This window comes from Rana temporaria, chromosome 3, assembly GCF_905171775.1.
Source record: "Rana temporaria chromosome 3, aRanTem1.1, whole genome shotgun sequence".
In the NCBI taxonomy this organism is placed as follows: Eukaryota; Metazoa; Chordata; class Amphibia; order Anura; family Ranidae; genus Rana; species Rana temporaria.
This window is the reverse complement of record NC_053491.1, coordinates 154,448,590-154,475,450: the sequence shown is the minus strand read 5'-3', so window position 1 is coordinate 154,475,450 and position 26,861 is coordinate 154,448,590. Positions and strand designations below refer to the sequence as shown.

The window sequence follows — 26,861 nt, the reverse complement described above, 5'->3', positions numbered from 1 at the left end:
ATGTGCTTCCCACATACACAAATTAAACCTATAGAAAATAAGTGCTGCACTACCATACATGAATCACACTCCTGTATATAAAATCTTTACCAAGTCTTAATGATATTGTGCATCAAACGTCATGAGCCCCTGATGAAGTCACATGTAATGTAATGCTTAGGGCAGACCTGAGTGACATCATCATGCTGCACCGAAAATTAGCTGAAGTATATCCACAGAGAGCAGTGCCATTCATTTTAATGTTTTCCTGGTGGCGTTGCATTTGCAAGTGTTTCACCAAGTGCACAGCTTAAAGCTGAATAACTGCTTATTTTGGTCTATATCAGGGATATGCAATTGGTGGACCTCCAGCTGTTGCAGAACTACTAGTCCCATGAGGCATAGCAAGAGTCTGACAGCCACAAGCATGACATGCAGAGGCATGATGGGACTTGTAGTTTTGCAACGTCTGGAGGTCCGCTAATTGCATATCCCTGGTCTATATGGTCTGGAGAGCCGAGATATACTCACCACAATCCTCTGATTCTCCCAGTCCAACCCTGGTCCCTTCATCTCCTGCACCCCTCACAGTCCAGCAGTCTTGTGCAGTGGGCTGTTCCTGACATCATAGACCAGCTCTGGATGTGAAGACATCGGGACCAGTTCAGCTTTTTTTGAAGGATCAGGTGAGTATAGGCTGTGTTCACCCCTAGACAAAATGAGCAGTTAAAGGGGGTTGTAAAGCTTCCTTTTTTTTCCCCTTAAAAATAACAACAGTTCGGTTTGCACAGAGTGGCCCAGATCGTCCTCTTCTGGGGTCCTCCCTGCAATAGCTGACCCCCTCGGGAAGCTCTCTTCCGAGGGGGTTGCCTTGTGGCCTTGCTCCCCCGTCTCATACATCTGCTTCTATAGACACAGTATACGTCTCGGCCTTTCCCCCCCCCGGTCATTGGATTTGATTGACACCAGCACAAGCCAATGGCTGTGCTGCTATCAATCTATCCAATTAATGCTGAGAGGCAGTGGAGAAGAGGACACGGGGATGAGCCGAGCAGCTGAATGGGCTCAGGTAAGTAAAACAGGGGGGCTGTCATTGTCAGGTGTTTTTTTTTCACCTTTTCACCTAAAAAAAAACAAAAAACACACAAACCTTTACAACCCCTTTAACTCATTCAATATGGGCACAGCCCCACTGCATGGGGAACACAAATTGCCCGGAGTTGGGCTTTAATCTATGTTGCTGATATTTTAACCAAAGCCAATGACAGATTGTGCTGCAGCACGGCCCCGGGAGGGCTCCCAGAATGACAAATTCCCTGCCGTCATTTTACAATGACGTTCCGGGGGGGGGGGGGGGGTACATCCTCTCAGGCTGACGCTGCCGTGTGATCGTCCACCAGACATAGCCAATGACTGATCACGGTACCAACCTGCAGCCAGTACCATGTAATTTCTATGACCAGGGTGACAAATTTGACAGTATGAAGCAGGGTGGCAGCAGAGCAACTCTAGTTTGTAGCCCCTGGTCCTGATGTTCTCAATGTAAACATCTGAGATTTCCTGGAACCAGATGCACTATAATATGAGGTAGTAGGAGGCACCTCCCCATAGCAAAAAGGGGGGGGGGGGTGATCCTTCAAATTAGATCCGGGGGGTCCCTAACCATTTATTTGATCAGACAAGTTTATCGGACAGACATGGTTGCATAACAGGACCTGTCAGGGAGAATATAAAGCTTAAAAGCTTTTAGGAGGGCTAACTTTTTTTTTTTTTACTCTCCCAATTAAGCCACTGCCATCACAATGTGGCTGGACTCACCATGCACGGTTTCCCCATTTTTCTAATCTGTGTATCGAGTCACAATCTTAAAACATCCACGTTCAGCATACACATAGTTACTCCATCCAGTGTCTTCTGTAAGAATTTCTGTATCGTATTTTAGTATTACAATGGGTGAAATTTTGAAAAATGCAGCGCAATTTAGGCATTCGTTTTAGGAAAAATTCTGATAAGCAATGTTTTTAGACACAGAAGTGTAGGCTTTTAGGCCCATAAAAATGGATAAACTCAAATTGCACACATTACATGTTTTTAGAACATATACATCAAGATCCTCAATTTTTCTAATGAATATTGGAGCAACAGTGGCCAGTGACTGCAGCAGCCACTCACTGACTGTACTGCAGCAATGGGATGTACTAATGAGTGCATTTGTGAGGACTGTAACAGTGCCATGAAACCCTCTTCCCATTGCTCCCAAGGGACTTATTACAATGTAAAAATAAAGACAGATTCCCTTTCAGTGTGGGTGCTCACATATAAAGTAAAACAATCCCATACACATAACACATTAAGAGTGGCAAGAAGAGCAGAGTGGACTTCCAACAGAGCTTACCAAATAAATAAGGTGCCAGAGCCCTCCATCACATGCACACAAAAAAACACAGTACTGAAAATCATTTTGAAATTGCATTTAATATGTAAATGAACACAAAGGGTATTAATTATGTTCTAATGCTTAAGAACATTTCTATATCGTTGAACATTTTTTTTTGGCATAAAAGACCATTGAAAAAAAAAAAATGTAGAAAGAATGGAAAGACTCGGGCAAATAACCTTTTTACCTGTAACCACCTGATGTGTTTAAAGCACAGCCGCTATTTAAAATTATTTCTTAAAAGGGAGCCTGTCCTAAAACATATGCAAACTGTCATTGCTGACTTCATTTTTGGTCATCATTCTCTGAAATAATCCCAGCTATATTGTCAGGACATGACAAAGCCAGCTGCACCCGCCTCCTCCTCTGCCCAGCACTCTAGTGACCGACAGTCACAGCTCTCTGCTAACAGGAGGGGTCATGCGATTGACCAGTTCATCTTGCAACCCACGTGGGTTACAGCATTGAGGAGAGTATAAAGGTTTTTCTTTTGTTTATGAATGATGCCTAAATTTAGCATCCCAAAAAAAAAAAAAATTTTCTATGGAAATCTCAAACTGTACATTCTACATCTCTCTCCCCCCCCCCCCCCCAAAAAAAAAAAAACATTTGTTTTTGTCCTATGGTAATCTCACACTGTACATTCTACCACACACACACTTCACTTGCCTGTTAAAACAAGTCAATAAAATCAATACAATATCTGTCATTTTATGGAAGTCAATATAAAAAAAAACACTTTCTATATCCTCCACCTATCTTTGTAACAAGGTACAGTCTGTACAAAAGGCACAGCGTAAGCAGCAAACAAAAATTACCTGAATATCCATTAAGTGCAATGGTTTCATTTTCCAATTGCAACATTTTTGTGCGTATAAAAAGCATCAAGTCCATCATAATTTATGTTTTAAATTAATGTGATGATATACACAATGCTAAAACATGCAACAAGCACTACAGTGGTAAACATCAGGCAAAAATACGTCACATTCCTGAATTGATATTTTTGCCGTCATGTGCAAATTACATTTGGATTCTATAGGTTTTAATGGCAAATAAATATTTTGTAGTAATTTTTCTCCCCCCCAATAGGCCCCTTGCACACACACAGGGCCATCTAACGGCTGTGTGCTCCTCCCAGCATTTTAAAACATTAATTCCTGAATACATAGGGCCCTAAACAGGGAGTACCACTCACTATAACATTTAGTCCATATGCAGCCTTCCACAGACTGGCATGCTGCGGGGATAGATGCTGTAACTGTGCCACCAGTACACGCCAACATGCCAGGAGGGACACACAGCAGCTAAATGTCCCCATGTGCAAGCAACCTTAAGTGGTTATAACCTTACCAAAAAATCCAAATGTAGTTTTAAAAAACCTATCTATATATGTGCTTGTTAGAATTGGCCTTGTTGAGGTTTTTTTTCCTGCATGAAAACAGAAAACGCCAACAAGGCTATTATGAGGATCAGGTGACACATAGTTCTGTAGCCCAAAGTGGAGGTTTCTTGCTATATGGAAGTCTGGAGAGATTTGTGGGCCTAAAGACGGCAGAAGAAGCACAAGCTTCCAGACGTTCTTCTTCAGCAAGCTCAGGGATTTCTTCACTTTCCTCCACTTCATAAGGATTTTCCAAAATCTTCAGGACGCGCCTCACCTGGTGATCAATTTAAATACCAGAAATTTAGAAACAGAAGGTCTGCCGGGCAAAACTCACTTCTAAGCTCAAATTAATTGTGAACACTGAAGGTCTGGTACAAAAGAAAACATGACCGATAAATTTGTGGGCTGGCACTTGTGGCCAACAGTAATACTTTAATGCAAACATGTTCTTTGCCCATACAGGGTGTAACAACAACAGGTTTGTTTTAAAGTGATTGTAAGGAGTACTTAAAAAAAAAAAAAACAACACATTATACTTACCTGCTCTGTGCAGTTGTTTTGCACAGAGCACCCCCTGATCCTTCTCTTCTGAGGTCTCCCGCCAGGTCCTGCTCTTCTCAGTATGCCACCATAGGAAGCCGCTTTCTATTGTGGCACATCTGCAGGCTTGATCGAGCCGTGGTGCCTTAAAGGGTCACTAAAGGAAATTTTTTATTTTTTTGCTGAAATGACTGTTATATAAATGTGCCTGTAGGTTAGTTTCACTTTTAAACTGGTTTCATGTTCCTGTGAACTAGAGAGACACACAGAACAAAAACAAACAAATCCAGGGCAGTGTTTTGTTTTTAAAATGAATCTGATTGGTTCTGTTAAGTTTTAGACACACAGTAATGACAGCTTAGACCACCGTGAGAAAGCTCCCAGTACGATAGTTGTAAGGAAATAGACAACCAGGAAGTGTGGAGATCACAGCAGAATTACAGCCACTTCAAAGCAAAAACGAACAATAAGGACATGAGCTATTTAGCTAAAAAAAAAAAAATTCCTTTAGTGATCCTTTAATCAGCCTAAAGGGGAAGTTCTGCTGTATGCCCCCTCCTTTTTTTAACGAGCTGGTTGGTACCTGGTTTTCACAGTTACCCACCTTCCAGTCAGATGACCCCTAGGCGATTCCACCAAAAGGCTCCTTCCCTGCTCACAACATTCTGGGACAAGTCATAGGTCTCAGAAGCTGCAGGACCAATCACAGCACAGTGCAGCTCATGCAGTGGGAACCATCAAGGAGTCACAGCCGGCTTCCCACAGTTAACATGGCAGTGTCAGGGACCCAAAGACTGGCAAAGAACTGCCCCGGGTGAGGACAGAGCTGGATCCCTGGACAGGTAAGTGTCCTTTTATTAAAAAGAGACAATTCTTTTTTAACTGACTGAAGTACCTCTTTAATGTGGGTCAGAAAGTCTGACCTCTAAACAGTGCCCTCTATTTCTGCTACATAGATTAAGATAAACGTAATCACAACTGATTGGTAAGCATTAGTGGAGAATAAGGATAACGCTAAATCATTACCTCTGTAAAGTCTCCATTCTCAGCTGCCTCTATGGCATTGTGAGCTATATAATTTCTCAGGATGTGTGCTGGGTTATTGGAATTCATGATTTTTTCCCGTTCTGTGTGCAAAGTCTTAATGTCTTCAGAATGTTCTTGTTCTTTTTCCAAGCGTGCACTGAAAAAGAAATGCTAGTTAGCAGTCTTACCATATAGGAGTGACTATATTACTATAAACTTTAATGTCATTAAAGCTATAATCTTTCACATTTCCTTTTATGTCTACATCCATTTAGGGTACCTGAGGCCCACGCTATGGACATTAACACAGGCCTTAAAAAGGAGAAGTATGGCCAAAGCACTTTGGCTATACTTCTGCACTCCTTTGACATTAGCTGACAACGGGTTTTAGCCTGCTGTCAGCTGAATCTGGGTTAGAGAGCTGCCCCAGGCTCTGCAGGGATCCCGACAATGTCGGGATCCACTCAGATGGCTGACCGGTAGCAGATCTAAGATACTCGGCATGCCACCGGGAGACTGAGCCAGCAGCTCCAGTGCCCTCCACAGCCAGCACTCCAGTGAGCAGAGCACAAAATTGGTGGCTAAGGCCGCGTACACACGGGCAAACATGTACGATAACTTGTCCGCCAGGCCGTTTTCACCGTTCAAGTCTGCCCGGGGATTTCTGTACGATGGCTGTACTAACCATCGTACAGAAATCCGCGCGTAAACAATACGCGGGGCGTGTCCGCGGCGTGGGTGGGCCTGCCAGTTAAATGCTTCCACGCATGCGTCGAAGTCATTCGACCCATGCGGGGGATGGCGGGCGCTCGGACATGTACAGTAGGTTTGTACAGACGACCGAACATGTCCGAGCGGGCAGGATTCCAGTGGACTGTTTTAAAACAAGTCCAGAAATATTTGCCCGCTGGGAAAAGGCCCGGCGGGCAAATGTTTGCTGGAATCCTGCACGCTTGGGCCTACACACGACCGAACATGTCTGCTGAAACTGGTCCGCGGACCAGTTTCAGCAGACATGTTCGGTCGTCTGTACGGCCCCATTACAGTTACCATTCTGTGCTCAGGGCAGAGGCGACACTCATTGCTCAGTTCTCGGTGTAGAGGTGGCTGGGGTCTTCGATCGCTCAGTTTTCAGTGTAGGAGGTGGTGGAAGACAACTGCAACATCGGATCAATGCTGCCGCCACATAGATGAGGGCGCGAGTATGTAAAAAAAAAATGTTCTTCTTTTGCCGCACTGTATACCCCTGTCAGTATACAATGTCTCAGCCAGAGAGATCCCTGCATCAACATAGCTTATGCTGATGCACAGATCGTTTTTTGTTTTTTTTTTCTATTCAACCTGCTGGTTGAATGAAAAAAATAAATAAAAAACTGTACTCACTTAAAGCAGAGTTCCACCCATTTAAAAGTCAGCAGCTACAAAAGTGTAGCTGCTGACTTTTAATATTCAGTCACTCACCTGTCCCATGGTCCAACAATGTGGGCGCACATAGCCTCATTCCTCGCCCCCTCTTTTCTGCGGCGCCGGCATTCTATCTGTGGGCAACCGGGTGTGCACTGCGCATGCGTGAGCAACACTGAATTGCCGGGCAATCTTCTGGGACCTGTGACGTGTGCCAGAAGATTGCAGGGAGAGAGAACTTCCTTTCCGGCAACATGGAGCCAGGGGAGGAAGTGGCAGCTGGGTGCTTCTAAAAACAGGGTACCCACTCCCCCCTAAAAAAAAAAAAAAGAAGAAGACAAATGTGGCATATCAGGGGGTCACCAGCACTTAAAGCAATTTAGGATGCAATACCTCCAGGGACAAGAAGCAAACACAGAGCTTCCACCTATACAGGGGAAAATCTACAGGAATAACAAGGTGTGTTTTTTGCCTAGTGTCCATTCCTGGGAGTAGGACTTATACTGATGCACCTGCTGTGTGCCCCCCAGTGTAGGTTTGCACTACAATATACCTATATTTCTGAAGCCACTCTTTCCAGTGCTCTCGGTTATTATTCAGTAGATCCTCATCGCTGGATTCCTGAAGTTTTTCAGATTTTTCCATATTCTCCAACTCTTTGCTTATGTTCGCTTTTGACCCAATCAGTGCAAATAATTGGGGATTGCTCTGTGCCAACATCAACAACACTGAAAGTTGCCTGAAACCAGAAAAAAACAAAAAAATGTCAATAAGGCATTTTTACTTTGCTTTTTAGCTTTCAAGTCAAAGAGCATTACGCCACAGTAAATATACAAACATATTGTTTCTTTTACAATGTACCTTTGAGTGTAAAATTTGTAGTATATGCAATTAAATTACACTGAAATAACGTTCCAAAAATGATTTAAACATTTTTGCACTTTTGTTTACTCTAAACCTCGATTCACAAAGATTATCACACAGGTTATCTTACAATACAACCTTTGGAGAACAGGTAAAGATGCTACTTGAGGTGGTTTTAAAATAATAATTTTTCAGAAACAGATTTCTAAAAGATAAATGCCGGGGGGGGGGGGGGGCAATGATTCAGACACTACTCAATTTTTAGAATTGTGGATTTAATTTTATTATTCCAAAGAAAATTAGGACTATAAAATAACAAATGGAACTAAAATAACTACACCCCCCCCCCCCCCCCCATTCATCTCCAACTTACAATCTTAACCTGGCCATACAATGGCTAAATAAAGAGAGAAAGAAAAATAAAAAACACTAAACCTGTTCCCCCTATCCAAACATTTGAGGTGAGGTTGGAATCTTCCCCGCTGTGTCATGGTATTATGACAGCAGAGTGAGTTGGACAGTGAATACAGTGATCAGCAGTGCCCCTTATTGGCTGTAGGCCCATTCGTGAGTAGATCGACTGCTCCTGAACAGAACTGGTCATAAATTAAATCAGAAATTCTGGACAAAGGGCACAAAGGTATAATTACAATCTTCATTTATTGGATAAAAACAAATGCGTGCATACTCACAATAGCCAAGGTATAAAAGTGTTATACAAAACCCAGGAGCCAGAAGTGGCAACACAGGATTCTCATGTATGACAAACTACCACTGATATGTTTAGAGGAGCAAGAGGGCATGTCCCTCAAAACACGATCCTCCATCTCAGGAGGGCAGCATTGGCAGAACGATCCTGTCTTGAAAGAGACCTGGTGATATCATCCTACATTATATATTCGCCCTAAGTGCCACAGAGCGATATGTTGTCAAAGTGAGATTTTTCTTGTGTGATGGATCACAATTTGGCCTGTTTAGCAGGGACAGACCGAATTTCGATCTATGGCCAGCTTTAGTGGGTTAAGTCTTTAGTTTTAGTCTGCAAGGCTGGGATACTAATAATCAAGTTACTTTCCATTCTAAACCAGACAACCACAACAATTCCTACATGATCACTGGCAGCCAGTGGGAGGGGTATGTTGTGACTATGACATGCTAAGCAGGCGTGGCAACACATATACTGCAGTCAGACACCAGCATTAACCACTTAAGCCCCGGACCATTTTGTTGCTAAATGCCCAGGCCAGGTTTTGCGATTCGGCACTGCGTCGCTTTAACAGACAATTGCGCGGTCGTGCGACGTGGCTCCCAAACAAAATTGGCGTCCTTTTTTCCCACAAATAGAGCTTTCTTTTTGTGGTATTTGATCACCAAAATAGAGCGACAATTTTGAAAAAAATGCAATATTTTTAACTTTTTGCTATAATAAATATCCCCCAAAAACATAATGTTTTTTTTTTCCTCAGTTTAGGCCGATACGTATTCTTCTACCTATTTTTGGTAAAAAAAAAAAAAAAAAAAATCGCAATAAGCGTTTATCGATTGGTTTGCGCAAAATTTATAGCGTTTACAAAATAGGGGATAGTTTTATTGCATTTTTATTATTTTTTTTTTACTACTAATGGCAGCAATCAGCGTTTTTTTTCGTGACTGCGACATTATGGCGGACACTTCGGACAATTTTGACATTTTTGGGACCATTGTCATTTTCACAGAAAAAAATGCATTTAAAATGCATTGTTTATTGTGAAAATAACAGTTGCAGTTTGGGAGTTAACCACAGGGGGCACTGTAGGAGTTAGGGTTCACCTAGTGTGTGTTTACAACTGTAGGGGAGTGTGGCTGTAGGACTGACATCATCGATCGAGTCTCCCTATAAAAAGGGATCACTCGATCGATGCAGCCGCCACAGTGAAGCCGTGTTTACATACGGCTCTCCCCGTTCTTCAGCTCCGGGGCGGCTATAAACGAATAGCCGCGCCGTCGTCCCGGGTCGCTCCCCGTGGGTATCCGACCGCCGCATGTAGCGAGGGGGGTCCCGATCGGACCCCCGACCTGCGGAAAGGCAGAGACGTACATGTACGCCTATATGCCTGTACGTGCCATTCTGTGGACGTACATATACATGCGGCGGTCGGCAAGTGGTTAAAACAGCTGTAGTTCCCTTATACACAGTTAGATTTATGCCTCGTACACACGTACGGGTTTCCTGGCTGACTTTTTACCACCGGGAAAACCAAGGGGAAACCAGAGAACCTGCTCTACACACAGCCGGTTTTCCTACCAGGAAAACCGCCATGACAGCTTTGGCCGGGAATCCTGGCCGTGTGTATGCTCCACCGCAGGGTTTCCCATAGGCTTTTTTCTCTACATCACTGCAGCACCAAAATGGTTCAAACCATATAAATAAAAGCTGATCATTGAAAGCAACACTGTCGGCATAAGTTTGTCCCAACCCCTATCAATTTTGCTAATACAGGTTGATCTGTAGGTAAAAAAGTAGAGAAAAATTACAGCACGTGAAATAAAATAAAACATTCATATATCCAAATCTCTCATTACAGGTATTAACCCCCTCATCTAGTCACAGGAATAAAATATTTGCCATAGTGAGTTATCAAACTGAAAATGCCACTCAGGAGTTGTTTAACCATTTCAATACCTGCCACTTTCGTCCCTTCCTGCCCAGGACAATTTTCTGCTTTCAGTGCTGACACTTTGAATGACAATTGCACGGTCTTGCAACACTGTATCCAAACTAAATTTTTGTTTTTTCCTTTCCACAAATAGAGTTTTCTTCTGGTGGTATTTGATCACCACTGGGGTTTTTAATTTTTTGATAAACGAAAAAAGACTGACATTTTTGAAAAAAATAAGAATGTTTTTCTGCGTTTTGGTTATAAAATGTTGCTTTCTTCTTCACCGACGGGCACTGATGAGTTGCACCGGTATGTAGAATTGATGGGCACCAATTGGCGGCACTGATAAGGTACTGACAGGCGTTACTGCTGGGCACTTAGCAGCTGTGGTGGCACATTTGATGGGGCTGTGCCGATTATCAGCACCGCCCCCCCCCCCTTTGACAGGGAGCGCCGCCAAGCAGCTCTCCCTGTCAGCGCGAATCATAGAATGCCGTTTACCGGCATTTCATGGTTCACGCGATGACCGGTTGTTATTGGTTACAGCCGATCACGTGGTAAGGAGCCTCCGTCAGAGGCTCAATACCACGATCGGAGATGCAGTGTGTCAGACTGACATACAGCATCTCCAATCGCCATGCTGCGCCCCCCCCCCCCCAGGTGCTCGTCGGCATGTTATATATGATGCCCAGTCAGGAGAACAGAACCACCGCCACTGCTATAGGCCGGGCGGGAGGTGGTTGTTCACATAACGACTGCCCTATAGTAAATTTACTGCTACAGGGCGGCAGAACCACGTACGTACACACACACTTACGTACTTCTGCCTAAGGGGCACATGCAGATGCCGAGCAGAGTGTGCTGGCCAATAGATGTTCGCCAGCACCCGTTGATTGGCGAGGAGAGACACAGGACGGAGCTCTGCCTATGTAAGCAAAGCAGAGCTCCGTCGCGTCTGCAGGGATGTGGTGGATTTTGTTTGAATACTGAAAGAGAAGACGCTGCCATCTAAATGTAACAAAATGTATAAAAGCACAATGAATAAAAAGAAAGGCACTCACAAGGGTTAATGTGATGCAGGCAGATCATCTTTTTCTTCTTACAACAGATGATCTTCCCTGCCACACGTTAACCCTTTTCAGTGCCTTTCTTTTTAATCATTGTGCATTTATACATTTTATTGTTACACTTGGATATCAGTGCCTTCTCCTTCAGTTTTCAACTGCATTTCATCTGACAGCCCCATAGAAAACAACGGACCTTGTCGATATGCAGAGTCATGCTCCTACTCATTAGTACAGTGACAGTGCATATTTTTAGCACCGATCACTGTATTGGTGTCAGTGGTTCCCAAAGTGTCAGTTACTCTTAGCTTGTCTGTCACAATATCGCAGTACCGTAATAAGTAACTGATCGCTGTCGTTACTAGTATATAAAAAATAAAATAAATTCCAGTATATATATATATACACACACACATATATATATATATATATATATATACATATACACACACACACACACACACACACATATATACACACACACAAAAAATATTATATATATATATATATATATATATATATATATATATATATATATATATATATATATATATATATATATATATATATATATATATATATATATATATAAATAAACAAACAAACACACACACACACACACACACACACACCATCATTTGTAGATGCTACAACTTTTGCGCAAACCAATCAATATACGCTTTTTGTGATTTTTCTTTTTTTTTACCAAAAATATGTAGCAGAATACATATTGGCTTAAAACGTATGAAGTTTTTTTTTTTTTATTATTGGATATAATTTTATATCGGAAAGTAAAAAATAGTTTTGCAAAATTGTCAATATTTTTTTGTTCATAGCGCAAAAAATTAACCCAGGGGTGGGTGATCAAATACTACCAGAAGAAAGATCGTTATTTTTGTACAGCATTGCATGACCGTGCAATGGTCAGTTAAAGTGAGGCAGTGTCATAGCAAAAAATGGCCTGGTCATGAAGGGGAGTACATGTTCCTGAGGACAAGTGGTTAAAGTTCATAATGCAGTCAGTGAAATCATTGAGCATTTCATTTATTGTACAATGCCAGATCATTTTTTATTTTACCTTGGATCCATTTTAGGCTTGTAAACAACCTTTAATTCCTCCAAGGTAGCACACTGTTCAGTGACTGTGCTCAAGAAGTCATCAATATCAGAGGAGCATCCTGAGAATTTACTGAGAACCCGGAAAGTGTTGGTAAAATCTGAGCCTAGAGCAAGACATTATTGGGGCTGATGTCATCAAGTGCATGGTGTGTGATACGCACAGCATAAATCAAATAATTATCACTTGTGGATTAAAGTCCACCACTATATTGCCCATTAAGAATACCAAGAAATGAACACAGAAAAATCAATAAAATAGTCAATAAAATAAGCGCCAATCGTTTACAGAAGCCAATCAGCATTTGCTAAAATTATGAATGGTTCAAAAGGCAAAATGCATAACTAGAGAGTGTAGAAGAATACAAATGTGTATATAATATATATATATATATATATATATATATATATATATATATATATACACATACATACACACACACACACACACACACACACACACACACACACACACATATACATACATACACACAACATTTTAACATTATCCAGCTTGTGTGGCGAGATGTCAAATTACTCAAAGTTGCTACCAAATGGACTTCTGTTCAGAAATGCGAAATTTCTGTCTAAAGTCATTTGCACTTATCTATATTTTTTGCCTAACCCAAATCATGACTAGTCACATTTGCATTGTTAGAAAAGGAATGGTCTGTTTGCTTTTTGAAACCCCCCTTTACTTTAAGTTAACTATCCAATATTAGTAGAGCAATCTCTTCTGCTGTTTTATTGTGTTCTGACATGGGGACCGCCCAACAACCCTGCCCACCACCAGAACACTTCAGTCATTGCTTTGAGTCATTGGCTGAGTGTGCCGATCGAGAGCTGATCGGCAGACCTTTTTCGGTCATGCCCCTTTGACAGAATCCGGCTGAATATCCAGCTTCTGTTGGACCAACTACATTACATACGGGCAGAGTGTGGGCTGCTTCGACCCGTGTTTACTAGGCCTTAGTGTGACACTGGAAGGAGCCCTTGCATTACTAAGAGCTTGTTCACACTTGACTAAATTTCTAAACGTTTAACAAATGCTCCTATAGCGTTAGAATGGGCATTAGACATGCGTTAATGCGCTTTAGTATGGGTGTTGGACTGGTGTTACAAGAGTTAAAAATGCTCCCCAAACACCCTATGCGCACTTTTGAAGCGTTAAGGCATGCTCCATGAGCGCTTATTTCATTACAGTAAATAAACTATAATGATGCTGTCCATCATTTTATTTGCATAGGTGTTTGAGGGGTGCTTTTAACGCCCCTCAAACACCTGCCTTTAATGCCAGTGTGAACTTAGCCTAACAGAGGTGATACAATTGAGGAGCTCCCTTGGGATGAAGAATCTCACCTGTAAGATTCATGGTGTCCAATAAATCAGAGATTAATTTGCTGTCCTCTTCCAGTTGTAGTTTAAGAAGTCCCAGCTTCTTCCTCATCTTCTGCATATAGTGTCTTTGAAATTCTGCATCATATTCTTCTTCAAGGATATTTTTACCTATGTCCAAAGACAGCTCTGGGACTAGAGCCTCAGCCAACTTTCCCAAATTCCACTTACAGATCTCTGGCTGCTTGTTGTAGGCATAACGTCCCATATTATCGGAACCATTACAGATATGATCTGGGTTATACCTAGGGGAAAAAAAATAAAAAATGTATGAGAGATATATATATTACTGTATTTATTGGCGTATAACACTCACTTTTTTACCCTGAAAATAGAGGGTAAACTGTACCTGCGTGTTATACACAGGGGGCTGTGGAAAGGTATTTTCCTGAACCTTCCCTCTTAAAGTTAGGGTGCGTGTTAAACGCCGATAAATACGGTGTATATAATAATATTATTAATAATAATATTATTATTAATAATAATAATAATAATACACATTACATGATATTCTTGTTCAAGTATCTGTTGTACATGTGCAATCAGCCTAGGTAATCACTGTCTAGAATTAGACCTAGATTTAATAGGCCCAGATCAGCTGCAGAAAAAAATATATTGTATATATTAATATATAAATTGTATATATTAAATTACTAGATGACATTTGCCTCAGCTGAAATCCACATATTTCAAATATAGTAATAACTGTATTACAAAAGGGTTACATCTCTTAACAATGGGGGATTAAAAAGTAAACCCTCTTGTCAAAAAATAAAAAGACAACCTGCAAGACAAAGGCATAATGAGCTAGTATGCATAGCATACTAGCTCATTATGAATTACTTACTTGAGATCGAAGCCCCCGCAGCCGCCCTTGTTCGCCTCCTCCGACGCCGCCATGATACCGGGAGTGACTTCCGGGTATCGCTGCTCCGGCGATGTGACTGACCGGAGCAGCAATGACGTCACTCCTGCGCATGCGCGCGGGAGCTGCCACTAACGGCATGCTGCCGTTAGTATCGGCACGCTTAGTGCACCTGTGCCCAATGTCTACAGGGCATGCGCCGTCGACATCGGTGCCACTATTTTTTGGAAATATCTCCTAAACCTTTTAGATTTGGGAGATATTTCTTGCACCTACAGGTAAGCTTTAATCTATGCTTACCTGTAAGATAAAGTGGTTGTAAAGGGTTTACAACCACTTTAAGGAGGTTGATATGACTTAGGGGCATAACACACAAAATGCCAAATCTAGAAAAACAAGTTTAATTAATTTCATGCGCATTTCCCCTGATGATACTACAAGCTTTTAGACTGGAAATGTAAAGCAGGTCTAACATACCCCCAGTTTCCTTCTCTCTCCATATTGATGTGTAATTTCCCCTATACATGAAATAATGTTATCTGTAAGGATCACTATATGCCGCTCTACACCTTGAAATTGCATTGATATGCCTGGTAAAAGGTTCTTGATGAAATATTGTTTTACCAAAATCATGCACAAATCACTCAATACAACAATCTTTTTTTTTTTTTGGTAATTATAGAATGTCTCTTTGAAATGACAAATTTAAGGATTTTTATTTCAATGGCCAACAGTACAAATACTTAGCTGCTATGTTAACAAAGCAAGCAAAACAAATGTGTGTAAAGACTGTTGGCCACTAGGATTCTATGCACTAATAATAGATGGTTTGCACATGTTGCAGACATACAAACCTGTCCAAAAAGCCAAAGGGTCCATAATCGATAGTAAGCCCAACAATGCTCATGTTATCGGTATTTAAAACTCCATGGCAAAATCCAACACACTGCCATTCAGCAACCATCTGTGCCGTCCTCCTTGTTATCTGGAAGGAAAGTTGTATTATTATTATTATTATTAGGTAGCACAGCAACGACATGCAGAGCACACTATTCAGGGTATTCAGTGAGGGATTTATTGTTCTATCCACACATCGCCTTTGTTTAATCAGTCAGCCCCACCACAAATCCCCCCAATTATTGCACTCACTAAATACATAAAGTGATGGCTAGAGAGGTATGCACAGGTTTAGATAAGGCTGCATATGTTTGTACAGCCACAAGAAAGAAAGTTTTGCAGACATGCACCACTTTCCCCTACAGTGAGGGAAAAAGTGTTCGATCCCCTGCTGATTTTGTACATTTGCCCACTGACAAAGAAATGATCAGTCTATTATTTTAATGGTTGGTTTATTTTAACAGTGAGAGACAACAACAAAAATAGCCAGAAAAACGCAATAAAAAAAAGTTATAAATTGATTTGCATTTTAATGAGTGAAAAGTGTTTAACCCCTTATCAATCAGCAAGATTTCTGGCTCACAGGTGTCTTCTATACAGGTAAGGCGTTGAGATTAGGAACACTCTTAACTACTTGCCGTCGCCGCACCGTCATAATACGTCCACAAGGTGGCTCTCCTAGGCGAGATCACGTATTATGACGTCCTACCTTTTAGCCGCCACTAGGGGCGCACGCGCGCCGCCGGAGGCGCGCGCACGCGCCCCCCGCTCGCCCCCGACTCCCGTGCGTGTGCCCGGCGGGCGCGATCGCCGCCGGGCACACGCGATCGCTCGGTACAGAGCGGGGAACGGGAGCTGTGTGTGTAAACACACAGCTCTCGTTCCTGTCAGCAGGGGAAATGCTTTTCTTCGGTTCATACAATGTATGAACCGAGGATCAGTGTTTCCCCTAGTGAGGCCACCCCCCCCCCCACAGTAAGAACACACCCAGGCATACTTAACCCCTTCCCCGCCCCCTAGTGTTAACCCCTTCACTGCCAGTGGCATTTTTATAGTAATCTAATGCATTTTTATAGCACTGATCGCTATAAAAATGCCAATGGTCCCAAAAATGTGTCAAAAATGTCCGAAGTGTCCGCCATATTGTCGCAATACCAAAAAAAAAATCGCTGATCGCCGCCATTACTAGTAAAAAAAATATTAATAAAAATGCCATAAAAATACCCCCTATTTTGTAAACGCTATAACTTTTGCGCAAACCAATCAATAAACGCTTATTGCGATTTTTTTTTACGAAAAATATGTAGAAGAATACGTATCGGCCTAAACTGAGGAAAAAAAATGTTTTTTTATATATTTTTGGGGGATATTTATTACAGCAAAAAGTAAAAAATATTCATTTTTTTCAAAATTGTCGTTCTATTTTTGTTTATAGCGCAAAAAATAAAAACCGCAGAGGTGATCAAATACCACCAAAAGAAAGCTCTATTTGTGGGAAAAAAAGGACGCCAATTTTGTTTGGGAGCCACGTCGCACGACCGCGCAATTGTCTGTTAAAGCGACGCAGTCCCGAATCGCAAAAAGTACTCTGGTCTTTGGGCAGCAATATGGTCCGGGGGGTAAGTGGTTAAAGGAAGTGCTCCTAATCTCAGCTTGTTATGTATAAAAAAAAAAAAAAAAAAAAAAAAAAGACACCTGTCCACAGAAGCAATCAGATTCCAGTCTCTCCACCATGGCCAAGACCAAAGAGCTGTCCAAGGGTGTCAGGGACAAGATTGTAGACCTACACAAGGCTGGAATGGGCTACAAGACCATCGCCAAGCAGCTTCATGAGAGGGTGACAACAGTTGGTGCGATTATTCGCGAATGGAAAAAACGCTAAATAACCGTCAATCCCCAATCTGGGGCTCCATGCAAGATCTCACCTTGTGGCGTTTCAATGATCATGTGAATGGTGAGGAATCAGCCCAGAACTACACGGAAGAATCTGGTCAATAAACTCAAGGCAGCTGGGACCATAGTCGCCAAGAAAACAATTGGTAACACACCACTCTGTAAAGGACTGAATTCCTGCAAGGTCCTTTTTCCGGGTTTAAATCGCTTTCCATGTCAACACTAATTTCCCCTTACTTCCGGGCCTAAACATATCTGTGCCAGTGGCACAACAGGAAGCGGGGAAATCCCACTGTTGGCTGTTTTTATAGGGGGCCTATGCCCAAGAGATTTCCCCACTATTTCTGTTCTAGTGGCAGAGAGATACCTACCCCAGTGAGTTGTCACCAGAGGGATGTCACCTAGTTTACAGAGAAAAGGTTTTGGTTGTATTTCTACTTCAGCAAAAATGTAATAACTACATTTTTATCATCCTGTCATCAAGTGAACATATACAGGTGCTGTATATTAACATGAAGCAATAAAGTCCCACTACCTCTCTGAAAAAGGCAGCATTTCTTTTGGCGTTGTCTCCTTCATACTTCTCCTGTATTTCTGGGTAGAACGTGCCAATGACATAATCCAGCATCTGAATTCGGATATCATTTCTGTTGACACTGGGACCTTGTCGGCCAGTAAATTCATCAACTGGCTTAAAAATTTCAAACGATCCAAACCTGCTCCAAAAAACAAAGAAATTTAGTAACACGTTAGGCCCCATTCACACGTGGCGGTAATGCAGTTTTCTTTGTGTTTTTCATGCGATGCCCATTCACTTAAAGGGGTTGTAAAGGTACAATTTATTTTTCCTAAATAGCTTCCTTTACCTTAGTGCAGTCCTCCTTCACTTACCTCATCCTTCCATTTTACTTTTAAATGTCCTTATTTCTTCTGAGAAATCCTCACTTCCTGTTCTTCTGTCTGTAACTCCACACAGTAATGCAAGGCTTTCTCCCTGGTGTGGAGTGTCGTGCTCGCCCCCTCCCTTGGACTACAGGAGAGTCAGGACGCCCACTAACACACCGCTCCTTTATCTGCAACGTAGAGAGAGCATCCTGACTCTCCTGTAGTCCAAGGGAGGGGGCGAGCACGACACTCCACACCAGGGAGAATGCCTTGCATTACTGTGTGGAGTTACAGACAGAACAGGAAGTGAGGATTTCTCAGAAGAAATAAGGACATTTAAAAGCAAAATGAAAGGATGAGGTAAGTGAAGGAGGACTGCACTAAGGTAAAGGAAGCCATTTAGGGGGACATTTTTTTACCTTTACAACCCCTTTAAATGGGGAATGCCGTTCCCGCCAGGAGAACAGTGATTATTACTAGCGGCTATAACAGCCACTAACAATAGCAGCATGCAAAATACGTCAGGCTGGTTATACCCAAGTTAATTGATCAACTAGGGCAGTGTTCCCCAACCCCCGGTCCGCGGCCCACTACCGGGCCGCGGCACTTCTGCAGCCGGGCCACGAGCAGGTGGCATGAGAGAGCCCCACATGCGGACCGCAGCACTCTGCCATTCGGACCGCAAGGAGACTTTTCTTCCTCCTGCGTCGCTCATAGAGCCGACAGCGGGAGGCGGAACAATTCTGGGTGGAGGGCGGAGCTGCCCGAGGTTATCAAACAGGCGATTGGCTGCTAGGACTGTCCTTCATCCTAGCCTCCAATCACCTGTTTGTTACCTCGGCCCTCCATCCAGAACTGTCCCGCCTCCCTCCTTGCAACTTTTCTCCTCATGCTGTGCCTCCCTCCGATCTGTCCCTAAGTGTGGGGGACGGAACCGAGGACTGTAATGTGTGGGGGACGGAACCGAGGACTGTAATGTGTGGGGGACGGAACCGAGGACTGTAATGTGTGGGGGACGGAACCGAGGACTGCAATGTGTGGGGGACGGAACCGAGGACTGCAATGTGTGGGGGACGGAACCGAGGACTGCAATGTGTGGGGGACGGAACCGAGGACTGTAATGTGTGGGGGACGGAACCGAGGACTGCAATGTGTGGGGGACGGAACCGAGGACTGTAATGTGTGGGGGACGGAACCGAGGACTGCAATGTGTGGGGGACGGAACCGAGGACTGCAATGTGTGGGGGACGGAACCGAGGACTGCAATGTGTGGGGGACGGAACCGAGGACTGTAATGTGTGGGGGACGGAACCGAGGACTGTAATGTGTGGGGGACGGAACCGAGGACTGCAATGTGTGGGGGACGGAACCGAGGACTGCAATGTGTGGGGGACGGAACCGAGGACTGCAATGTGTGGGGGACGGAACCGAGGACTGCAATGTGTGGGGGACGGAACCGAGGACTGCAATGTGTGGGGGACGGAACCGAGGACTGCAATGGGTGGGGGACGGAACCGAGGACTGTAATGTGTGGGGGACGGAACCGAGGACTGCAATGTGTGGGGGACGGAACCGAGGACTGTAATGTGTGGGGGACGGAACCGAGGACTGCAATGTGTGGGGGACGGAACCGAGGACTGCAATGTGTGGGGGACTTCAGGCAGCGTGGCAAGTGACAATACGCATCTGGTGGCAGGCAGCGTGGCAAGTGACACACTCAAAGCTCCCACTGATTCTGCATTATGGTGGGTTTAACTTTATTTTTTACTACAATGTAATAAATAGAAATAATGCGCTGACAAATTGCCCGCGAAAAATCGCTTACCCCCCGCATGCCATCCCCAACCTCCCCCCAACCGGGCCTTGGAAATTTTTCTTCCATGCAGCCGGTCCTCGGTGCCAAAAAGGTTGGGGACCACTGAACTAGGGTACATTCAGCCTGCCCATACTTTGAATCTTGACTGGTCCCTATTGAACCAGCTGAGATTTAAACCGTCTATGGTCGTCTTAAAAAGAGAAGTAAAGGATTTTTTTTTCAGTTTCATACTTACCTGGGTCTGATGCTGCATCTGTCCCCCGGAGCCTCTGCACTTAGACCCGAGCGATCGAACACCGCCGATGGGTCGGTTCTCACAGTTCCCTGAAGCAGGATAGACTTCCATGAAGATAAGGGTTTTTAGGGATTGTCTAAAGGAGGACAGAGCAGGTTGTACCCATACAGGTTGGGGTAGGGAGTTCAAAAGGATGGGAATAGGCTCTGTACAAGTCCTGGAGGTGAGCACTTGAGAAGAGGACAAGGAAGCTAGAGAGCTCAGCTTTGGTAATATTACATTTTATGAAGTGGTGTGACATTCATACTGATAAATCATATTTCAAATTAGTAATGGGCAAGGAGACTGAAGGTAGTGAGCTGACAAGTATAGAGAGAGCCGATGGTATTGAAAGTCAACTGATCCAGGGAAGAGCTGCAGATGGAGAGTAGAGGGGCTCTGAGGACAGAGCCTCGGAGGGGTCCTAGAAAAAGAGATGAGTTGTAGATGGCACTGAAGGAACTTGGGTAGGAGGAGAGCAATCTTGGAGTTCAAGGGGGGAATTGTAGTTTGTTTTTTGAGTCTTATGGATGCGGCTTTTTAAAACTTTTTTTTCTCTGCCTCTAAACTCCCCTTCATGTTAATCTGTGTACATGTACTCTATAGGCGTTTACAGATTAGGGGCAAGGGCATGCGCCAGGGACGACTACTCCGGCAGTGTTCTCAAATGGATGGCACACTCAGTATGCCATCCATGGAGTGCGCAGGTGATGTCACCAGCTGCAGAAATAGTGAATCTCTCCTAAATGGCACACATTTAGGAGATATTCCTTGTACCCGCAGGTGAGTTTTATTACAGGCTTAACCACTTACTTACTGGGCACGTATACCCCTTCCTGACCAGGTGAAATTTCAGCTTCTGGCACTGCGTCGCTTTAACTGACAATTGCGCGGTCGTGCGACGTGACTCCCAAACAAAATTGGCGTCCTTTTTTTCCCACAAATAGAGCTTTCTTTTGGTGGTATTTGATCACCTCTGCGGTTTTTATTTTTTGCGCCATAAACAAAAAAAAGAGCGACAATTTTGAAAAAAAGTCAATATTTTTTACTTGTTACTATAATAAATAGCCCATTTTTTTTTTTTTAAAACATTTTTTTTCTCAGTTTAGGCCGATACGTATTCTTCTACATATTTTTGTAAAAAAAAAAAAAAAAAAAAATCGCAATAAGCGACTGGTTTGCGCAAAAGTTATAGCGCTTACAAAATAGGGGACAGAATTATTATTAATTTTTATTATAAATTTTTTTTACTAGTAATGGCGGCGATCTGCGATTTTTATTGGGACTGCGACGTTATGGCAGACACATCGGACACTTTTGACACATTTTTGGCACCATTCACATTTATACTGCGATCAGTGCTATAAAAATGCACCGATTACTGTATAAATGTGACTGGCAGTGAAGGGGTTAACACTGGGGGGGCATGGAAGGGGTTAAATGTATTCCCTGGGTGTGTTCTAACTGTGGGGGGAGGGGGTGACTGGGGGAGGTGACCGATGCTGTGTCCCTATGTACAAGAGACACAGATCGGTCTCCTCTCTACCTGACAGGACGTGGATCTCTGTGTTTACACACAGAGCTCCACTTCTTGTCCCTGTACCCGCCGATCCCGAGTGCCTGGGGGACATCGCGGCCGCCAGGCACGCGCATCGGTATCTCAGGAATGCGGCGGGCGCTCCCTCTAGTGGCCTGGAAGAGCGGAGGACGCATATATGCGTCCTGTCAGAGATTTAGAACCACCCTGCGGCCGCACATATTCGTACGGCCGTCGGGAAGTGATTAAAGAAAAAAAACATAACAGTGCGGCAAAGAACTGTTGTGTTTTTTTTTTATGTTAAATACTTGGATTCCGGGTATAGTATTTCAGCTACTACTTCTGTATCATTTTTACCCAAAGCGGATTCTTAATTACGTTTTTATTATAAGCTTACATGTTTACTAAGGCTTTAAGGAGCGCCAAGTGTCATTCCCATCTTCTGCTTCATTCCTCTGGTATCAGAATGAAATCGCTTCTGACACCAAGAGAAAAAAAAAAAAAAAAGGATGACAGGGGAGGGATCTCAAGCTGATTGACAGCCTCAGCACTGTTCAGGTATGCTGTGTGAAGTGGGGTGTGTATTTTCCCTCCAATCAGCTCTCAGAGTTCTCCTTAATGAGTGTGCAATTTCCGCTCTCTGCCCTGTTTTCTGACAGCTCAGGTAAGCTTTATAAATTCTGGATTTTTAACAGATGTAGCAAAGAGGAGACTGCAAGTAAACAGGTACAACTTACAAGTTATAACTGTCTTGTGCTACCCATTTTAAATCACCACAACTTTTGCTTCCAATATCAGCTAAGAATTATTGTAAAAACTGTTCTAATCCATGTGTTCTGCTTGACTCTAGTCCTATAGGACAAAAGGTACCAAGTTGTACAATTCTCATGGGTTTTAAGGCACCAAATCTAGTTCTTCACATATTCTGAGCATGGCATACATTATTATTTTATAAGCGCATGCATAAAATAAAAATGTATGTACCTTAGGAAAGTAGGAGCAACCCGTAAAACTACAGTGCATTTCTCCATCTTGGGGTTGCCATCGTAATGTATATCTCTGATGACGGTGGAGTCGGAGGTGACACATGATGCAGCTCTTGTAGTTGGGATTCCAAGATGAAACATGGCCTCACTGCACAGGAACTCTCTAATGGTGGATCGCAGCACTTTCCTTCCATCCGCTTGTCTAGAAAAATCAAATAATAGTTAGTAAAATGCCCATCTCCCATTAGCTTTACCAAGACCATATAATATGAGATCACACCCAAACACTTTCCATTTGTATACAATCAGGCAGGCGCCTGCACTACATAGGTGAAGGTAAATCTAAAGGAAATTGAATAAGAAAATTGTATGGTGTATGGCCGGCTTTACTCCTGACCAGAGGGCCAAACAGATCAGCTCATGGCAAAGCACCGCAATACATTTTCAGGAAGCCTCTGCTCTATTCAAGGTGGCACAGGAGCTTGGCGTCTAGGAAGTGACAATTCCTGTGTCTTCTATGGGAGGGTACCAAGGTTTTATTCACACTAGGGTTCTCCCGATACCGAGCATTTGCCCGAGAACTTGTACTCAGGCAAATGCTCCGATGCTTCACCCGATATCTGGGCAGTCAGGGTGATCAGTGCGGTGGGGGAGTTACAAGCACCAATCACCCTGTATAGGTTTCAAAGTCGGGCTTTTAGTGAAATCAGCGGTGATTGGTGCTTGGAACTCTCCCACACACGATCACTGCTGACTGTCCCCGCATCCTCCTCCAGTCCCCCCTCCGTTCTGCTGATGTCCCCCTCCATGCTGCTCCGTGTCCCCCCTTTGTGCTGCTGTCCCCCTCCATGCTGCTCCGTGTCCCCCCTTTGTGCTGCTGTCCCCCTCCATGCTGCTCCGTGTCCCCCCTTTGTGCTGCTGCCTCCCTCTGTGTCCCCCTCCATGCTGCTCCGTGTCCCCCCTTCGTGCTGCTGTCCCCCTCAATGCTGCTCCGTGTCCCCCCTTCGTGCTGCTGTCCCCCTCAATGCTGCTCTGTGACCCCCCTTTGTGCTGCTGCCCCCCCTTCGTGCTGCCGTCGGCCTCTCGTCTCCTCCGTGCAACTGTCCCCCTCGATCTGCCAGGATCAAGGGGGATCCTACCTAAATCCAGCTCCTACGTTTTCCGAATGTACAGAGTCAGTGAACACAGACAGGTCCCTTCCTCTGATCAGCCAATAGCAGAGCACTGTGTAGGACACAGACAGGTCCCTTCCTCTGATCAGCCAATAGCAGAGCACTGTGTAGGACACAGACAGGTCCCTTCCTGTGATCAGCCAATAGCAGAGCATTGTGTAGAACACAGACAGGTCCCGTCCTGTGATCAGCCAATAGCAGAGCATTGTGTAAAACAGACAGGTCCCTTCCCTCTGATCAGCCAATAGCAGAGCACTGTGTAGAACACAGACAGGTCCCGTCCTGTGATCAGCCAATAGCAGAGCACTGTGTAGAACACAGACAGGTCCCGTCCTGTGATCAGCCAATAGCAGAGCACTGTGTAGAACACAGACAGGTCCCGTCCTGTGATCAGCCAATAGCCGAGCACTGTGTAGAACACAGACAGGTCCCATCCTGTGATCAGCCAATAGCAGAGCATTGTGTAGAACACAGACAGGTCCCGTCCTGTGATCAGCCAATAGCAGAGCATTGTGTAAAACAGACAGGTCCCTTCCCTCTGATCAGCCAATAGCAGAGCACTGTGTAGAACACAGACAGGTCCCGTCCTGTGATCAGCCAATAGCAGAGCACTGTGTAGAACACAGACAGGTCCCGTCCTGTGATCAGCCAATAGCAGAGCACTGTGTAGAACACAGACAGGTCCCGTCCTGTGATCAGCCAATAGCAGAGCACTGTGTAGGACACAGACAGGTCCCGTCCTGTGATCAGCCAATAGCAGAGCACTGTGTAGGACACAGACAGATCCTTCCCTGTGATCAGCCAATAGCAGAGCACTGTGTAGAACACAGACAGGTCCCTTCCCTCAGATCAGCCAATAGCAGAGCACTGTGTAAAACACAGACAGGTCCCGTCCTGTGATCAGCCAATAGCAGAGCACTGTGTAGAACACAGACAGGTCCCTTCCCTCAGATCAGCCAATAGCAGAGCACTGTGTAGAGCACAGACAGATCCTTCCCTGTGATCAGCCAATAGCATTGCACTGTGAAATGCCCCTACTTGCCTGGAGTAAGGGGTGAGTCCGGCTCCCTTGAGTTGGATCTCCCACCTCTCCCCGGCCGGGTTGAGAACTTCTCCCAGGTACATGGCGGCGCCATCCCCCAGCTGGCCGGCGAAGCTCCCGAACTGATGTCCGCAGTAGCAGTGAGCGGCGGGCTGTGATCCGGGAAGTAGTCGGTTCCCACTGAAGTAATGGGCGGCCTCGTCCTCCTCGTCTTCTCCGAGCTGTACGCCGAGCAGAGCCAGGGCTGGCCGGGACAGGGTCACCACCTGGGGCTTCTCTATGGGGGTGGGGCGGACCGGGGAGAAGCATGCCCCGGAGACCTGGCGGGAACTCACCGCCTCATCGCCCTGCCCGTCCCCGGCCTCCACCGGCAGGCAGCGCAGCGCCCGGTTATCGAAGCGCAGAGAACGGAGGCTGGAGGCCGGGGTGGCGGAGCTCTGCACAGCGCGCTTCATCATTGCCATCGCCGCGGGGAACAGAGCGTCCATCCAGGGGAACCGTGCCAAGGGCGGGAGGGCACGTGTCACCCTCCGGGCCATCCGCGTGCCCAACAAAAACACCCAATCATATGACCTGATTGTCAACACAGGGGCTGACTCCTCCCACTAACACATGGGGATCAGACACTTCCTAAAGATGCCAGGAGGAAGCTACTGCTAGGAGAAGGCGTGGCACAGGAAGAAGCAAGGGAAAAGGGCGTGCCCCGGGTGGAGGAAGAAGGAAGGGAAAGGCGAGCGCCTAGCACGGAGAAGGCATGACGCAGGAGCAGAGGGCGGGGATAGGCGATTCCCAGGAGCAGAGAAGGAGGGGATAGGCGTATCACAGGAGCAAAAGGCGTGTTCCAAAAGCAGTAGGCGGGGATAGGCGTGTCCTATGAAGAGAAGAAGACGGGGATAGGTGTGTTTCAGGAGCAGAGGCAGGAATAGGCGTGTACTTTAAAGAGAAGAAGGCAGTGATAGGCTGGCAGACATTAAAGGTGTGTCTTAAAAGTAGAGATTAGGGCGTGTCGGGCGCACTGTTGTTCAGGTGAATAAGGGGACAGCATATTATTCACTACAATATGACGTTTTTCTCAGCACAATCTTTCCCAGTAGAAATAAGCAACGTCTATGGATTAATATGACACACAAGTGGGAGTGTATTTTAATTGATAGTTGGCAGAGGTTAATGATCACATCTGTTTTCACCAAGAACCACCCACTCTCCTAATCTGATCAATCTAAATAAATGAAACCCACAACATTAAAATCAGTCTGCAAAGCATGCTTGTTATACTCCCAGTGGCACCTAAGCACATGCATGGAACCCACGGTGTGTGTCCGGTGGGGTTCATTCCAATACTGGGAGTGAAGTAATGTAGGGATGCTGGACTGGTGGAGTGGGCAATGGCTCTGCAAGTCCCTCCAACTGCAACATGTACAAGTGTTTAGTCAGTTGGGACAAAGCATTTTATAAGGGGCCATTTTGTACATTGCTGCACACAAGCAGCTCATCTCTGAGTCAGGGGACTGCCTTAATGTTTGATTCCTCTCATGACCCCAGCCTCCACCTGGTTCTGGGCATAAGCGAGCTTACCTTCAGGCGGGGGGTGGTACCCCACGTGTACATGGGGGGGGGGCAGCTAAACCCCACCCAAAAGTGAG

At 44.7% G+C, this 26,861-nt stretch overlaps 1 protein-coding gene across 1 annotated transcript; it reads right to left on the bottom strand.

Moving 5' to 3' along the window:
* Positions 1-2,435: 2,435 nt before the first annotated feature.
* On the bottom strand, positions 2,436-25,908 carry SELENOO (selenoprotein O). Its single transcript, XM_040343678.1, has 9 exons — positions 25,219-25,908; positions 23,003-23,206; positions 18,042-18,222; positions 15,571-15,701; positions 13,816-14,096; positions 12,419-12,563; positions 7,327-7,512; positions 5,370-5,526; positions 2,436-4,077 (listed from the first exon to the last, which is right to left on the bottom strand). Exons 1-9 carry the CDS (start codon positions 25,755-25,757, stop codon positions 3,880-3,882), a joined length of 2,022 nt encoding a protein of 673 aa, XP_040199612.1. The 5' UTR covers positions 25,758-25,908; the 3' UTR covers positions 2,436-3,879.
* Between the last annotated feature and the right edge of the window lie 953 nt (positions 25,909-26,861).